This window comes from Oncorhynchus gorbuscha, linkage group LG21, assembly GCF_021184085.1.
Source record: "Oncorhynchus gorbuscha isolate QuinsamMale2020 ecotype Even-year linkage group LG21, OgorEven_v1.0, whole genome shotgun sequence".
Lineage (NCBI taxonomy): Eukaryota > Metazoa > Chordata > Actinopteri > Salmoniformes > Salmonidae > Oncorhynchus > Oncorhynchus gorbuscha.
In genome coordinates, this window is record NC_060193.1 from 2,627,150 (window position 1) to 2,646,081 (window position 18,932).

Sequence of the window (18,932 nt, forward strand, 5' to 3'; positions counted from 1 at the left end):
ACAAATTCAGGTATGTTTATCCCTGTTTTGTTCTGTTTGCTTCCGTTTTATGAAACGTTTTTCAACAGAATCGGCCGAATGAATACACCCCTGATCACAGTTAACTTTCATAGCAGCCACGTTGTATTCCTTCTCACATTTCTCCTCCTCTCACCTCTTCCCTTCGCATGTGGAGTTCAATGCACAACACATCAGCTGTATGTGACCAGGTGAAACAAACCTTTCCAAGCCAAACCAAACCTCTACAAACAGCCTACATCGTTGTCACCATATTAGCTGAAGTAACGTCATAGTCAACATAGCTAATAGAACTCGTTGGTAAACCAGCTACAATCATTCAGTAACGTTACAGTGTACAGTCAGTAAGCAGTTACACCAGTGGGCCCCGGTGCCAATAGATTTGTAAAATCAAAAGCCTTACCTTGACTTGAAAGAGTTCCAGTGTTGTGTTGGATAGTCATAGCCAGCTAGCTAACATAGCATCCCTCTGTTATAGCCAGCTAGCTAACATAGCATCCCTCTGTTATAGCCAGCTAGCTAACATAGCATCCCTCTGTTATAGCCAGTTAGCTAACATAGCATCCCTCTGTCATAGCCAGTTAGCTAACATAGCACCCCTCTGTTATAGCCAGCTAGCTAACATAGCATCCCTCTGTTATAGCTAATGATATCCCAAAATGACTGGGCACTGGCAAGAGCAAGGTGAGGACCACCTTGTTTGGAGACGGACGCTAAACTAGCTCAGCGTTTGCTGATGACCACTGAGGAGACAGAGCAGCAGACCCTCTCTTGTGTCTCGTCTGATTTCGCTCTGTTGTCTGAGGACTTGTTCAATGTGTTTAGTTCCAGTAATTCCGTGTAATAGTCGGCTTCTGGCCAATAGTTAAAAAACGTAAAAAATTAAATATAAATGATAAATAAAATATAATATTATAATATAATTATAATATATAATATAATATATAATATATAATAATATAAATTATTTTTGTATTACCTCAACATAGCTTTTGGCCAGAGGAAAAACTGTATATATATATAAATAAAATATAATATGCTATAATATAATTATAATATATAATATAAATATTATAATATATTTCCCCTTTTTATTACCTCAACATAGCTTTTGGCCGTAAAAAAAAATAAAAATAAATTATAAATAAAATATAATATTATAATATAATTATAATATATAATATAATATATAATAATATAAATTATTTTTTATTACCTCAACATAGCTTTTGGCCAAAAAAAAAAATATATATATAAAACAAAATATAATATTATAATATAATTATAATATATAATATAATATATAATAATATAAATTATTTTTTATTACCTCTACATTGAAGGACATGATGTTTATTACCTCTATGTTTGGTGTAATACATTTATTCACAAAGGCGCATTCATTAAAGTTTTGGTCTGTGTTCTGTGTCAGACTCCAACTGCTGATTCATGTCTGGACATATAGATACTGTAAATATACCAAGGAAGGTTTGTTAATTGCTCACGTGAATATACAGTTGAAGTAGGAAGTTTACATACACCTTAGCCAAATACATTTAAACTCAGTTTTTCACTATTCCTGATATTTAATCCGTAAAAATCCCTGTCTTAGATCAGTTAGGATCACCACTTTATTTTAAGAATGGGAAATGTCAGAATAATATAATAGAGATAATGATTTATTTCCGCTTTTATTTCTTTCATCACATTCCCAGTGGGTCTGAGGATTACATACACTCAATTAGTATTTGGTAACATTGCCTTTAAATTGTTTAACTTGGGTCAAACGTGTTTTGGGTAGACTTCCACAAATAAAATTCCCACAATCAGTTGGGTGAATTTTGGTCCATTCCTCCTGACAGAGCTGGTGTAACTGAGTCAGGTTTGTAGGCCTCCTTGCTCACACACGCGTTTTAAGTTCTGCCACAAATGTTCTATAAGATTGAGGTCAGGGCTTTGTGATGGCCACTACAATACCTTGACTTTGTTGTCCTTAAGCCATTTTACCACAACTTTGGAAGTATGCATGGGGTCATTGTCCATCTGGAAGACCCATTTGCGACCAAGCTTTAACTTCCTGATTGATGTCTTGAGATGTTGCTTCAATAGATCCACTATGTTCAATAGATCCACATAATTTTCCTGCCTCATGGAGCCATCTCTTTTGTGAAGTGAACCTGTCCCTCCTGCAGCAAAACACCCCCACAACATGATGCTGCCACACCCGTGCTTCATGGTTGGGATGGTGTTCTGGGCTTGCAAGTCTCCCCCTTTTTCCTCCAAACATAACGATGGTCATTATGGCCAAACAGTTCTATTTTTGTTTCATCAGACCAGAGGACATTTCTCAAAAAAATACGTTCATTGTCCCCATGTGCAGTTGCAAACCGTAGTCTGGCTTTTTTATGGCGGGTTTGGAGCAGTGGCTTCTTCCTTGCTGAGCAGCCTTTCAGATTATGTCGATATAGGACTCAGTTTACGTATATATGTGGATATAGATACTTTTGTACCTTTTTCCTCTTTTCCTCCAGCATCTTCTCAAGGTCGTTTGCTGTTGTTCTGGGATTGCTTCAATAGATCCACATTTTTCCTTCACCATCCTTTTGTGAAGTGCACAGTCCCTCCTGCAGCAAAACACCCCCACTGATGTGGTACACCGGCTGCATGGTCCCATGGTGTTGATACTGGTGTTCTCGTACTATTGTTTGTACAGATGATACGTGGTCCTTCAGACATTTGGAAATTGTTCCCCAAGGATGAACCAGACTTGTGGAGGTCTACAATTTTCTTTCTGAGGACAGTTGGCTGATTTCTTTTGTTTTTCCCATGATTTTAAGCAAAGAGGCATTGAGTTTCCTCCAGCTTCTTCGTAAAGTCCTTTGCTGTTGTTCTGGGATCGATTTGCACTTTTCACACTAAAGTACACCAAAGTATGTTCATCTCTAGGAGACAGAACGCATCTCCTTCCTGAGTGGTTTGATGGCTGCGTGTTCCATGGTGTTTATACTTGCGTACTATTGTTTGGAAATTGTTCCCAAATTGGACGAACCAGACTTGTGGAGGTCTACAATCTTTTCTGAGGTCTTGGCTGATTTATTTAGATTTTCCCATGATGTCAAGCAAATAGGCACTGAGTTTGAAGGTAGGCATTGAAATACATCCACAGGTACACCTCCAATTGACTCAAATGATGCCAATTAGCCTATCAGAAGCTTCTAAAGCCATAAGATAATTTTCTGGAATTTTCCAAGCTGTTTAAAGGCACAGTCAACTTAGTGTATGTAAACTTCTGACCTACTGGAATTGTGATACAGTTAATTATATGTTAAATAATCTGTCTGTAAACAATTGTTGGAAAAATTACTTGTGACATGTACAAACTAGAAGTCCTAACACACTTGCCAAAACTATAGTTTGTTAACAATACATTTGTGGAGTGGTTGAAAAACAAGTTTTAAATGACTCCAACCTAAGTGTATGTAAACTTCAGACATCAACTGTATACAGTTTAAAGGAAGTAAATTAATGAAATATGCTGTCTTGTGCAGTCAGACAATATTCATGTCTTGGCGGCTATCAGAGACTCACTTGGACTCTTCTTTTGAGGAAGCTGAGATCTCTATACATGGATACAATATGTTCAGGAGGGACAGAAATAGATCTGGAGGGAGTTGCAGTTTACATCCAGGATCATACTCCAGCTAAACAACGTCAGGACTTAATGTTGACTGGATTAGAGACACTGTGGGTACAGCTGCTATAGGCTCTATGGGTACAGCTGCTATAGTCTCTATGGGTACAGCTGCTATAGTCTCTATGGGTACAGCTGCTATAGGCTCTATGGGTACAGCTGCTATAGTCTCTATGGGTACAGCTGCTATAGTCTCTATGGGTACAGCTGCTATAGGCTCTATGGGTACAGCTGCTATAGTCTCTATGGGTACAGCTGCTATAGGCTCTATGGGTACAGCTGCTATAGTCTCTATGGGTACAGCTGCTATAGTCTCTATGGGTACAGCTGCTATAGTCTCTATGGGTACAGCTGCTATAGTCTCTATGGGTACAGCTGCTATAGTCTCTATGGGTACAGCTGCTATAGTCTCTATATGCTATAGTCTCTATGGGTACAGCTGCTATAGTCTCTGTGGGTACAGCTGCTATAGGCTCTATGGGTACAGCTGCTATAGTCTCTGTGGGTACAGCTGCTATAGTCTCTATGGGTACAGCTGCTATAGTCTCTGTGAGTACAGCTGCTATAGTCTCTGTGGGTACAGCTGCTATAGTCTCTATATGCTATAGTCTCTATGGGTACAGCTGCTATAGGTCTCTATGGGTACAGCTGCTATAGTCTCTGTGGGTAAGCTGCTATACTCTTGGTTGCTGCTATAGTCTCTGTGGGTACAGCTGCTATAGTCTCTATGGGTACAGCTGCTATAGTCTCTATGGGTACAGCTGCTATAGTCTCTGTGGGTACAGCTGCTATAGTCTCTATGGGTACAGCTGCTATAGACTCTGTGGGTACAGCTGCTATAGTCTCTATATGCTATAGTCTCTATGGTACAGCTGCTATAGGCTCTATGGGTACAGCTGCTATAGTCTCTATGGGTACAGCTGCTATAGGCTGTATGGGTACAGCTGCTATCTATCTCTATGGGTACATCTGCTATTGGTTGCTGCTATAAGCCACCTGGTGCATGTGACATATCTTCATGTAATTTGTTAAATGTTGCTATATCTGATGAAAGTAGGGGTACAGCTGCTATAGTCTTTTTGGGTACAGCTGCTACTGTCCAATGGGAGAGACAGCTATTTCTGTCTGCCATGCAACAGCTGACTATAGTCTATGGTACAGCTGCTATAGTCCAGAACTTTCAGCTGCTATAGGGTCTCTATTACATCATCAGCTGTATCGATCACATTTTTACCTAACGTAGTTGGTTGTTCTGAAGACCTGTATCAGTGTGACATATCTTACATGTAATTTGTGAAATGTTGATATCTGATGAAAGTAGGGAAATATATATTATTTTTTTTTGTACCAACTGTCCAATGAGGGTTCAATCAGAAACATATTAGTCTGTTGCCATGCAACCTGACCTAAGGTACCACATCACTACAGAACTTTCAATAGGGTCTGGGACATCATCAACTTGTATCGATCACTACATTTTTACCAAAGTGGCCTAAGGTTCTGAAGAAAGGTCCTTACAGAGGGTTCAATCAGGACTGAACTCACTAGGAACACTACAATACCAAAGGCCCTAGGATAATCTACCACAGGTCCTACAGAGGGTTCAATCAGGACTCACTCACTAGGAACACTACAATACCAAAGGCCCTAAGGTACCAAAGGTCCTACAGAGGGTTCAATCAGGACTCACTCACTAGAACACTACAATACCAAAGGCCCTAAGGTACCAAAGGTCCTACAGAGGGTTCAATCAGGACTCACTCACTAGGAACACTACAATACCAGCGGCCCTAAGGTACCAAAGGTCCTACAGAGGGTTCAATCAGGACTCACTCACTACGAACACTACAATACCAGAGGCCCTAGGTACCAAAGGTCCTACAGAGGGTTCAATCAGGACTCACTCACTAGGACCACTACAATACCAGAGGCCCTAAGGTAATCTACCCAAGGTCCTACAGAGGGTTCAATCAGGACTCACTCACTAGGAACACTACAATACCAGAGGCCCTAAGGTACCAAAGGTCCTACAGAGGGTTCAATCAGGACTCGTTGTGGATGAGATTTAGAATGTGCCAATGGTTAGAAGTGTGTAGTGAGGATGATCCTGAAATGTCGCTAAGTTTATTCATGAAATGATTAATGAGTATAGCTGATAAACACGCCCCTTTAAGAAATGATTTATGAGTATAACTGATAAACACGCCCCTTTAAGAAGTTATTTATGAGTATAACTGATAAACACTGCCCCTTTAAGAAGTGATTTATGAGTATAGCTGAAAACACGCCCCTTTAAGAAATGATTTATGAGTATAGCTGATAAACACGCCCTTTAAGAAGTGATTTATGAGTATAGCTGATAAGCCCCTGAGTGATAAACACGCTGATAAAGTATAGCTGATTCACGCCCCTTTAAGAAATGATTTATGAGTATAGCTGATGAACACGGCCCTTTAAGAAATTATTTATGAGTATAGCTGATAAACACGATTTATGAGTATAGCCCCCTTTAAGAAATGATTTATGAGTATAACTGATAAACACGCCCCTTTAAGAAATGATTTATGAGTATAGCTGATAAACACGCCCCTTTAAGAAGTTATTTATGAGTATAGCTGATAAACACGCCCCTTTAAGAAATGATTTATGAGTATAGCTGATAAACAAATGATTTATGAGTATAGCTGATAAGCCCATTTAAGAAATGATTTATGAGTATAGCTGATAAGCCCCTTTAAGAAATGATTTATGAGTATAGCTGATAAACACGCCCTTTAAGAAATGATTTATGAGTATAGCTGATAAGCCCCTTTAAGAAATGATTTATGAGTATAGCTGATAAACACGCCCCTTTAAGAAGTGATTTATGAGTATAGCTGATAAGCCCCTTTAAGAAGTGATTTATGAGTATAGCTGATAAACCCCTTTAAGAAATGATTTATGAGTATAGCTGATAAACCCCTTTAAGAAGTAATTTATGAGTATAGCTGATAAACCCCTTTAAGAAGAGATTTATGAGTATAGCTGATAAACCCCTTTAAGAAGTGATTTATGAGTATAGCTGATAAGCCCCTTTAAGGAAATGCACTGTGAGGTCAAACGGTGCCCCATGGATTGATGACGAGCTGAGAAATGTCATGATTCAATGTTGAAAGACCAAAACAGTAGCAGATAAATCTGGCACTCTGATGAGCAAAGTTATTGTAAATTAAGAAATCTTGTGACCAAGATTAACAAAAAGAAGAATGGATTGATTCTATCAGTAAATGGGGGGGGGTGAACAGTGGAGGAAGTTGAACACTATTATGGGTAGGAATTCAAACATGTCTGCCCTCATTTGTTCAATCAGAGGGTATATTTAATTCCAAAACCACACGACATCGCAAACTACTTTAATTAATATTTTACAGGCAAAGTGGACAAGTTGAGGAATGTTATGATTCCAACTGATGGCTCCATGTCATACACCTAGGGTTGCACATTCTGGAGAAACTTTCCCTGGGAATATATGGGAATTAACGGGAATATATGGGAATTAACAGGAATATGTGTGAATTAACGGGAATATGTGGGAATTAACGGGAATATGTGGTAATTAACGGGAATATGTGGGAATTAACGGGAATATGTGGTAATTAACGGGAATATGTGGGAATTAACGGGAATATGTGGGAATATATGGGAATTAACGGGAATATATGGGAATATGTGGGAATTAATGGGAATATATGGGAATTAATGGGAATTAACGGGAATATGTGGGAATTAATGGGAATATATGGGAATTAACGGAAATATGTGGTAATTAACGGGAAATAACGGGAATTAACGGGAATATATGGGAATTAATATTAATACCATTTAAATGTAGATGTTTTTTGCATTTGATATATTTACCATATTAAATGGAGACAGAAACATAAACCTTTTACCTTATCTTAAGTAGACATCATTACAAATGATTAAATCCTTCCAATAGAAATCAAAAATAAGATTTATAGTTACAAATTGAACTTTAATTAAATGAGTTGACTCTTCACATGGGATGATTTCACTGAACAACAATAGAAAGGGAATATTGAATGATCCATCGCATCTCCCAAAAACGTTTTCAACATCTGTAAAATGATAGTTTAGAAACTAAAGCTTTGGTTGTCTTTCTCTCAGACTTCCATGTCTTCTCCCTGGACCTCCTCAATGTCCACCTCTTGAGCATCAGACTCTGAGGCCTCATCTTCACTGTCACTTTCCAACCTTGTTGAGGAAGGCTCGTTGTCAGGCACAAAAAGCTTAAAATCTGCCCAGATGGCCACCAATTTTTCAACCCTTGTATTGGTCAGCTGTGTGTGTTCCCAAACAAGGACCAGTTGTGCTCTGAGGTGGCTGATGTTGGTTGGATTTGGAGGATGATGGAGGAAACAGGGGAAAGAGCCTCAGATCCACAAAGTCCCTTCCACCAGGTGGCTGATGAGATATGTTGGCACGACTGCCATATTGCATCTCCATCCCAAAGCCCTTGCTTAGAAGTGTACTTCTCCAGACTGCCAAGAACCTTGCCCTCATCCAGGTCAAGGTGGTGAGACATGGTAGTGATGACACCATAGGCCTTGTTGATCTCTGCACCAGACAGGATGCTCTTGCCAACATACTTGGGGTCCAACATGTACGCTGTGGTGTGTATGGGCTTCAGGCAGAAGTCTTCACGCTTTGTGATGTATTTCAGAACTGTAGTTTCTTGTTGCTTGGAGCAACAGTGAAGTGGGCAGGGCAGTACTGATATCTTCTCTTACATCTGCAAGCAGAGTCTGAACATCAGACAGGATTGCATTGTGTCCCTCAATCCGTGCAATGGCTACTGCTATAGTTTTCAGGAGTTTCAGGCTGAGTTTCACTCTCTCCCAAAATATATCATCCAGGAGGATCCTCTTGATGGGGCTGTCCATGTCGGCAGACTGTGATATGGTAATTTCTTGGAGAGACTCCTTCCCCTCCAGGAGACTGTCAAACATGATGACAACACCACCCCAACGGGTGTTGCTGGGCAGCTTTAATGTGGTGATCTTATTCTTCTCACTTTGCTTGGTGAGGTAGATTGCTGCTATAACTTGATGATCCTTCACATACCTAACCATTTCCTTGGTTCTCTTGTAGAGTGTATCCATTGTTTTCAGTGCCATGATGTCCTTGAGGAGCTGGCTCAGACAGTGTAGTAGTGTGGGCTCAATAGCATCTCATTAGTGTGCAAGATCTTGAGAGTCAGCTGTACATGTGATGGAAGAGTGCACTGTGCATGCAGAGGGTTGCAATTCCATTAAATTGGGAATAGTTTCATCAAAATATGCCACAAGACCTAGAATTGTCTTAATGTGTATCCCACAAAAAAGGTTCACTGTTATAAGCTAAGTTTAAAAAAAAAATTAATTTTAAATAAAATTCCCCAAATTCCCGGACTTATTAACTCCCCATGGAAAATTCCAGAAATTTACCTGAAATGTTCTGACTCTTTGCAACCCTACATATACCCGTATTAAAGATTGTATCATGAAGGAGAGGCAATGCATGTTAAACTTTCATCAAGTAGAACGGGAAGAGGTAGAATGGATGCTGTTGCCTCTTTCGGATGACAAATCACCTGGAACAGATAATCTTGATGTCAAATTGGTTAGAGTTACAGCTAACCAAATATCAGCCCCAAATATCTACCCCAAATATCTACCCCAATCGCTCATATATTTAACTTCTTATGGGCAGGTGGGACCGTCTACTCACAGACATCACAAATGGTCCTTTTGTTCGATAATGTCCTTCTATATCCATAAAAACACAATTTAGCTGGCGCGCTTCAGTCAATAATCTACCCAGTTTCCCTCCATCAAAATGCATACAAAATGAATCCCAAACGTTACTAATAAACTTTTCCACAACAAGTCAAACATCGTTTATAGTCAAACCTTGGGTACCCTAAAACGTAAATAAACTTTCAAATTTAAGACGGAGAATCGTTATTGTCTTTACCGGAGAAAAATACCAAAGAACGCACTCTCTTCCACGCGCTTGGAAACACTACAGCCAAAATGGGAGCCACCTAGAAAAACTCCCATTTCTGGCAAATTTTTCCAAAAACCAGCATGAAACTCTTTCTAAAGACTGTTGACATCTAGTGGAAGCCCTAGGAACTGCAATCTGGGAGGATTTCTTCTTGGATGGAAAGCTATCTATCCAGGACAGGAGAAGGCAAAAAGTGTTCTTTAATGGTAAAGGCATACACTGTGGTGTTCCTCAAGGAAGCTGCCTAGGCCCACTTCTCTACTCTCTTTAACTTAAGCAATAAACAAAGCAAGAGTGGTCATGTATGCTGATGACTCTACAAGCAGCATCAGAATGTTAATGAGCTAACAGATGTACTGAGCAGTGAACTAAGATGTCTGACGGGGATTGATATGAAACAAATTGGTGTTGAACGTTTCTAAAACGAAATGTATTGTATTTTGGTTGAAGATATATGCTTGCTGATGATCCCCAATTGAATTTGTGGATGAATAGAACGCATGTAGAGCAAGCCTATGCCTCCTGGTAGTATGAATTTGGGATATATCATCCCACAACTGTCCCAGAGTCAGTTTGGAATAGGCTATTTCTTTCTCGACAAGCTGACCAATAAAATAGGAAAACATTTCTACTTTGGGGGATAGTAGATTGCAGAAATCAAGTGACAACATCACAGAGATGATTGGTGAAATCGAATCTACTCGCGCATATGACTTGAGGCCACGGGAAGATGTTTTGGGTGTGGTGTGTTGTTGGTGTGTTGTTATCTTTTAATATTGCGATCTATCAGGGAGTGCTGCTTATTGTAAGCAGTGACAGAGCTTTATCTTTGTCGCTAACATGACTCCTCACCCTCCAAACAAGTTACTGCAGTTTGAAGCTGCACACCGGTGTCTAATGCAGAATGTATGAGTGTGTTGAGAAACTGCGGTGCATTTTGAAACGCTTTGGGAGGCCTGGAGAGAAAGCATGAGCACCAGCTTCAAGCATAACAACAGACTCTGTATTCAGATCCCTATCATTTATTTGATTATTTATTTGATTATTTATTTTATCATTTATTTTATTATTTATTTGATTATTTATTTGATCATTTATCTTATTATTTATTTGATCATTTATTTTATTATTTATTTTATTATTTATTTTATCATTTATTTTATTATTTATTGTATTATTTATTTTATTATTTATTTTATTATTTATTTTATCATTTATTTTATCATTTATTTTATTATGTATTTTATTACTATTTCCATGTTTTGTTATGTTATAGCCTTATTCTATAATTTATTAAATATTTTTCCCCTCATCAATCTACACACACCATAATGACAAGGCGAAAACAGGTTTTTAGAAATGGTTGCAAATGTATTACAAATAAAAAAACAGAAATACCTTATTTACATAAGTATTCAGACTCTTTGCTATGAGACTCGAAATTGAGCTCAGGTGCTTCCTGTTTCCATTGATCATGCTTGAGATGTTTCTACAACTTGATTGGAGTCCACCTGTGGTAAATTCTATTTATTGGACATGATTTGGAAAGACACACACCTGTCTATATAAGGTCCCACAGTTGACAGTGCATGTCAGAGCAAAAACCAAGCCATGAGGTCGAAGGCATTGTTTGTAGAGCTCAGAGACAGGATTGTGTCGAGGCACAGATCTGGGGAAGGGTACCAAAACATTTCTGCAGCATTGAAGGTCCCCAAGAACACAGTGGCCTCCATCATTCTTAAATGGAAGAAGTTTGGAACCACCAAGACTCTTCTTAGAGCTGGCCACCCGGCCAAACTGAGCAATCAGGGGAGACAGGCCTTGGTCAGAGAGGTGACCAAGAACCCGATGGTCCCTCTGAGAAAGCTCCAGAGTTCCTCTGTGGAGATAGGAGAACCTTCCAGAAGGACAACCATCTCTACAGCACTCCACCAATCAGGCCTTTATGGTAGAGTGGCCAGACGGAAGCCACTCCTCAAGAAAAGGCAACTAAAGGACTCTCAGACCATGAGAAACAAGATACATCAAGATTATCTGGTCTGATGAAACTCCCCAAAAACAGGTGTGCCAACTTTGTACCATCATACCCAAGAAGACTCGAGGCTGTAATCGCTGCCGAAGGTGCTTCAACAAAGTACTGCGTAAAGGGTCTGAATACTTATGTAAATGTGATATTTTAGTTTTTAAATGTTTTTATTAATTTATTGTAGTCGGGCTAAAATTCAGATAAATCCAATTTGTAAATCAATCATAGTGATCACGGGGAGGGGAGGGGTGGGGGGAGGGGTGGGGGGGTTATCCAGGGGACTCCGAACACATTGAGAAAACTAAGTGTGAAACACAATGTAGCAGAGCAGCAGACAGAGTAAAGTACTATCTATGGTGGTGAAATGGATCATTTTAGATATTCCCACATACTTTTAAATTTTTTATTTGACCTATTTGACCAGGCAAGTCAGTTAAGAACAAATTCTTATGTTCAATGACGGCCTAGGAACAGTGGGTTAACTGCCTGTTCAGGGGCAGAACGACAGATTTGCACCTTGTCAGGGCTTGAATTTGCAACCTTCCGGTTACTAGTCCAATGCTCTAACCACTAGGCTACCCTACCGCCCCTACACTCTAACCACTAGGCTACCCTGCCGCCCCTACACTCTAACCACTAGGCTACCCTACCCCCTCTACACTCTAACCACTAGGCTACCATACCACCTCTACACTCTAACCACTAGGCTACCATACCACCTCTACACTCTAACCACTAGGCTACCCTGCCGCCCCTACACTCTAACCACGAGGCTACCCTGCCACCTCTACACTCTAACCACTAGGCTACCCTACCGCCCCTACACTCTAACCACTAGGCTACCATACCACCTCTACACTCTAACCACTAGGCTACCCTGCCGCCTCTACACTCTAACCACTAGGCTACCCTACCGCCCCTACACTCTAACTACTAGGCTACCATACCACCTCTACACTCTAACTACTAGGCTACCCTGCCGCCTCTACACTCTAACCACTAGGCTACCCTACCACCTCTACACTCTAACCACTAGGCTACCCTACCGCCCCTACACTCTAACCACTAGGCTACCATACCTCCTCTACACTCTAACCACTAGGCTACCCTGCCGCCTCTACACTCTAACCACTAGGCTACCATACCCCCTCTACACTCTAACCACTAGGCTACCATACCACCTCTACACTCTAACCACTAGGCTACCATACCACCTCTACACTCTAACCACTAGGCTACCCTGCCTCCTCTACACTCTAACCACTAGGCTACCCTGCAGCCCCTACACTCTAACCACTAGGCTACCCTGCCGCCCCATACACTCTAACCACTAGGCTACCCTGCAGCCCCTACACTCTAACCACTAGGCTACCCTGCCACCCCTACACTCTAACCACTAGGCTACCCTGCCTCCCCTACACTCTAACCACTAGGCTACCCTACCGCCCCTACACTCTAACCACTAGGCTACCATACCCCCTCTACACTCTAACCACTAGGCCACCCTACCACCTCTACACTCTAACCACTAGGCCACCCTACCACCTCTACACTCTAACCACTAGGCTACCCTGCAGCCCCTACACTCTAACCACTAGGCTACCCTGCCGCCCCTACACTCTAACCACTAGGCTACCCTGCCGCCCCTACACTCTAACCACTAGGCTACCCTGCAGCCCCTACACTCTAACCACTAGGCTACCCTGCCACCCCTACACTCTAACCACTAGGCTACCCTGCCTCCCCTACACTCTAACCACTAGGCTACCCTACCGCCCCTACACTCTAACCACTAGGCTACCATACCCCCTCTACACTCTAACCACTAGGCCACCCTACCACCTCTACACTCTAACCACTAGGCCACCCTACCACCTCTACACTCTAACCACTAGGCTACCCTGCAGCCCCTACACTCTAACCACTAGGCTACCTGCCACCTCTACACTCTAACCACTAGGCTACCCTGCCGCCCCTACACTCTAACCACTAGGCTACCCTGCAGCCCCTACACTCTAACCACTAGGCTACCCTGCAGCCCCTACACTCTAACCACTAGGCTACCCTACCCCCTCTACACTCTAACCACTAGGCTACCCTGCCTCCCCTACACTCTAACCACTAGGCTACCCTACCCCCTCTACACTCTAACCACTAGGCTACCCTACCCCCACCCTCTACACTCTAACCACTAGGCTACCCTACCCCCTCTACACTCTAACCACTAGGCTACCCTACCCCCCACTCTACACTCTAACCACTAGGCTACCCTACCCCCCTACACTCTAACCACTAGGCTACCCTACCCCCTCTACACTCTAACCACTAGGCTACCCTACCCCCCTACACTCTAACCACTAGGCTACCCTACCCCCCCTCTACACTCTAACCACTAGGCTACCCTACCCCCTCTACACTCTAACCACTAGGCTACCCTACCCCCTCTACACTCTAACCACTAGGCTACCTACCGCACTTGAATGTAGCTGCAGTAGTCTGAATGTCTTAGAGTCTAGACACTGCAGAACACACACATGATAATATATAGGCCTCGTGTCTATGTGATAATATGAAGCACATATTCAGATTACAAACCTTAGTTTTAAAAACCTACCCACAATGCCTCTCTCCGTGTACTGTAGACAGCCATGTTTCATAGCGCTGTACAGTAGACTACTGTCTGATCTGAGGTCATTTCATAACGCCGTACAGTAGACTACTGTCTGATCTGAGGTCATTTCATAACGCTGTACAGTAGACTACTGTCTGATCTGAGGTCATTTCATAACGCCGTACAGTAGACTACTGTCTGATCTGAGGTCATTTCATAGCGCTGTTCAGTAGACTACTGTCTGATCTGAGGTCATTTCATAACGCCGTACAGTAGACTACTGTCTGATCTGAGGTCATTTCATAACGCTGTACAGTAGACTACTGTCTGATCTGAGGTCATTTCATAACGCTGTACAGTAGACTACTGTCTGATCTGAGGTCATTTCATAACGCTGTTCAGTAGACTACTGTCTGATCTGAGGTCACAAAGCATCCTTCACTCATGCTGCCAAACATACCCTTGTAAAACTGACCATCCTACCAATCCTCGACTTTGGCGATGTCACAGGTGGTCCTGTGTAGCTCAGTTGGTAGAGCATGGCGCTTGTAACGCCAGGGTAGTGGGTTCGATCCCCGGGACCACCCATACGTAGAATGTATGCACACATGACTGTAAGTCGCTTTGGATAAAAGCGTCTGCTAAATGGCATTTATTATTATTATTATTATTATTATTCATTTACAAAATAGCCTCCAATACCCTACTCAACAAATTGGATGCAGTCTATCACAGTGCAATCCGTTTTGTCACCAAAGCCCCATATACTACCCACCATTGCGACCTGTACGCTCTCGTTGGCTGGCCCTCGCTTCATACTCGTCGCCAAACCCACTGGCTCCATGTCATCTACAAGACCCTGCTAGGTAAAGTCCCCCCTTATCTCAGCTCGCTGGTCACCATAGCATCTCCCACCTGTAGCACACGCTCCAGCAGGTATATCTCTCTAGTCACCCCCAAAACCAGTTCTTTCTTTGGCCGCCTCTCCTTCCAGTTCTCTGCTGCCAGTGACTGGAACGAACTACAAAAATCTCTGAAACTGGAAACACTTATCTCCCTCACTACCTTTAAGCACCAACTGTCAGAGCAGTTCACAGATTACTGCACCTGTACATAGCCCACCTATAATTTAGCCCAAACAACTACCTCTTTCCCTACTGTATTTTATTTATTTATTTATTTTGCTCCTTTGCACCCCATTATTTTTATTTCTACTTATTTCTATTTCTACAATTCTTCCACTGCAAAACTACCATTCCAGTGTTTTACTTGCTATATTGTATTTACTTTGCCACCATGGCCTTTTTGCCTTTACCTCCCTTCTCACTTAATTTGCTCACATCGTATATAGACTTGTTTATACTGTATTATTGACTGTATGTTTGTTTTACTCCATGTGTAACTCTGTGTCGTTGTATCTGTCGAACTGCTTTGCTTTATCATGGCCAGGTCGCAATTGTAAATGAGAACTTGTTCTCAACTTGCCTACCTGGTTAAATAAAGGTGAAATAAATAAAAATAAAAATTTCATAACGCTGTACAGTAGACGACTGTCTGATCTGAGGTCATTTCATAACTCTCTCTCTCTCTCTCTCTCTCTCTCTCTCTCTCTCTCTCTCTCTCCCCCTCTCTCCCCCTCTCCCTCCCCTCTCTCCCTCCCTCTCTCTCCCCCTCTCTCCCTCCCCCTCTCTCCCTCCGTCTCTCTCCCCTCTCCCTCCCCCTCCCCCTCCCTCTCTCTCCCTCCCCTCTCTCTCCCCTCCTCTCTCCCTCCCCTCTCTCTCCCTCTGTCTCTCTCCCCTCTCCCTCCTCTCTCTCCCCCCGTCTCTGTCTCTATCAGGTGGGGATAAGGCCCCAGCAGCAGACACAGTCACAGAAGAAAAAGAGATGAGTTGTGTCAGTGATGCAGAGGAAAGAACACCCACCTCCTCCCCCAAACCTCCCCCATCCCTGACCCCTACACCCACCTCCTCCTCCATCCCTCTGACCTCCAACCCACTGGACCACAACGCTACACCAACACCCACCTCCTCTTCCATGGTCGTCCAGGATCGAGGCCCGGGTCTGGGGTTAGGCCAGGATCTCAGCCAGGACACCATGGATAACCCTCTGGATAAGGACCTGTCCCTCTCCTCCATCCTGGCCCTGCTGTGTGGGGGGAACCCTCTCCAAGGCCTGGGTAGAGAGCTAGCTTCCAGCCCACCCTGTGCCCTGGAGCCTGGGGTTACGACCCTGGGAGGAGAGGGAAGGATGAAGGGAGGAAGGAGAGAAGGAGGAGAAGGAGGAGGAGGAGGAGGAGGAAGAGAGGGAGACTCTTCTCCGCTGGGTTTACTCCCAGATGTCCCTCCTCTCTCCCAGCATTCTTTGCAGCTCAGCGCCCTGGCCCAGAGAGTAGCCAAGACCTCCTCCTCCTCCTTTTCTTTCACCCTCTCCTCCTCCTCCTCTCCTGCTGCTGTCTCCTCTAATCAGCAGGTGTCTGGGTGTTCCTCCAGGGACTTCCATGGGAGGCCGGCAGGGCTGGATGTGTGGCCCAGCCTCGGGTGCTCCTGGGTGGGTAAAGAGGGCCGACTCTCCCCTGACTCTGCCATCCAGAGGCTGAGAGCAGCAGCAGCCAATGCTGTGCTACACAACAGGCCCACGGCACCCTCCTCCTCTTCCTCTCTCTCTTCCTCCTTTATCCCCTCCTCCTCTTCCTCTCTCTCTTCCTCCTTTATCCCCTCCTCCTCTTCCTCTTTTATCCCCTCTTCGTCTCCCTCCCTTTCTTCATCCTTTATCCCCTCCTCTCCCTCCCTCTCTTCCTCCTTTATCCCCTCCTCCTCCTCTCCCTCCCTCTCTTCCTCCTTTATCCCCTCCTCCTCCTCTCCCTCCCTCTCTTCCTCCTTTATCCCCTCCTCTCCCTCCCTCTCTTCCTCCTTTATCCCCTCATCCTCTCCCTCCCTCTCTTCCTCCTTTATCCCCTCCTCCTCCTCTCCCTCCCTCTCGTCCTCCTTTGTCCACTCCTCCTCTCCCTCTCTCTCCTCCTCTATAGCTGCAGGAGGTGCAGGGTTGCAGGAGGGCTTGTGTCTGACCCTGGACTCCTTTCCCAGCCCCCTCTCTGCTCCCTCTTCCTCCGCTAGCTCCACCCTCACTGCCCTGTCCCAGAAGGTCAACCTGCGAGGTCAGGGTTCTAAGGTCACCGGATCAGAGGTGACAGGCTCAGGCCAGCAGCGCTCTACCTCCCCCTACTCCTTCCTCTCCTTCCACTCCCCCGATCCTCAGTCTCAATTCACAGAACAGAGCTCCTCCAGGGTAGTGGAGAACCAGAGGGGGCCAGAGCCTAGCCCCATGGAGGAGAACCAAACCCGGGCAGAGAACCAGGGCTCAGCCCCTCCTCAGCCCCAGGTGGAGATGCCCAGCCTGCATCCATTACTGATCACCAACCCCTGGGTGAGATCAACCCTGGAGGACCAGCAGGTAGAGGACCATCTGCTGTCTGTGTGTAAAGGTTTCAGGTAAACTGTCTGTGTGTAAAGGATTTCAGGTAAACTGTCTGTGTGTAAAGGATTTCAGGTAAACTGTCTGTGTGTAAAGGGATTTCAGGTAAACTGTCTGTGTGTAAAGGGATTTCAGGTAAACTGTCTGTGTGTAAAGGGATTTCAGGTGTCTGTGTGTAAAGGGATTTCAGGTAAACTGTCTGTGTGTAAAGGGATTTCAGGTAAACTGTCTGTGTGTAAACTGTCTGTGTGTAAAGGGATTTCATTGGAAAGTGTTACTGTGCAAACACAAACATACAGTATAGAAACGGTATGCCCCCCCCCAGGTGTATTCCAGTGCTCCATGTGCGGTCTGCGGATGAAGAGGAAGAGCTATTGGAGGAGACACATGGCGGTTCACACAGGGTTAAAGAGTCAACAGTGTCAGCTCTGTCCCTTCCGCTGCGCACGCAAGGACAACCTGACCGCGCACATGAAGGTTCACACACACACACACACACACACACACACACACACACACACACACACACACACACACACACACACACACACACACACACACACACACACACACACACACACACACACACACACACACACACCCCAAAGCACATATTAAGGTTCACACACACACACACACACACACACACACACACACACACACACACACACACACACACACACACACACACACACACACACACACACACACACACACACACACACACACACACACACACACACACAGCACATATTAAGGTTCACACACACACACACACACACACACACACACACACACACACACACACACACACACACACACACACACACACACACACACACACACACACACACACACACACACACACACACACACACACACAGCACATATTAAGGTTTACACACACACACACACACACACACACACACACACACACACACACACACACACACACACACACACACACACACACACACACACACACACACACACACACACACACACACACACACCCCAAACACACATATTAAGGTTCACACACAGCACACACACACACACAGCACATA

At 43.7% G+C, this 18,932-nt stretch overlaps 1 protein-coding gene across 1 annotated transcript in view; it reads left to right on the top strand.

The window, feature by feature from the left end:
• The window catches only part of LOC124008836 (zinc finger protein 827-like), a 55,286-nt gene that overhangs the window by 10,001 nt on the left and 26,353 nt on the right, over window positions 1-18,932 (top strand). The window contains exons 2-6 of the mRNA XM_046320416.1: window positions 16,232-16,614; window positions 16,861-17,024; window positions 17,508-17,679; window positions 17,787-17,844; window positions 18,191-18,342. Coding sequence (XP_046176372.1) covers window positions 16,232-16,614; window positions 16,861-17,024; window positions 17,508-17,679; window positions 17,787-17,844; window positions 18,191-18,342 — 929 coding nt within the window. The remainder of the gene's footprint in view (window positions 1-16,231; window positions 16,615-16,860; window positions 17,025-17,507; window positions 17,680-17,786; window positions 17,845-18,190; window positions 18,343-18,932) is intronic.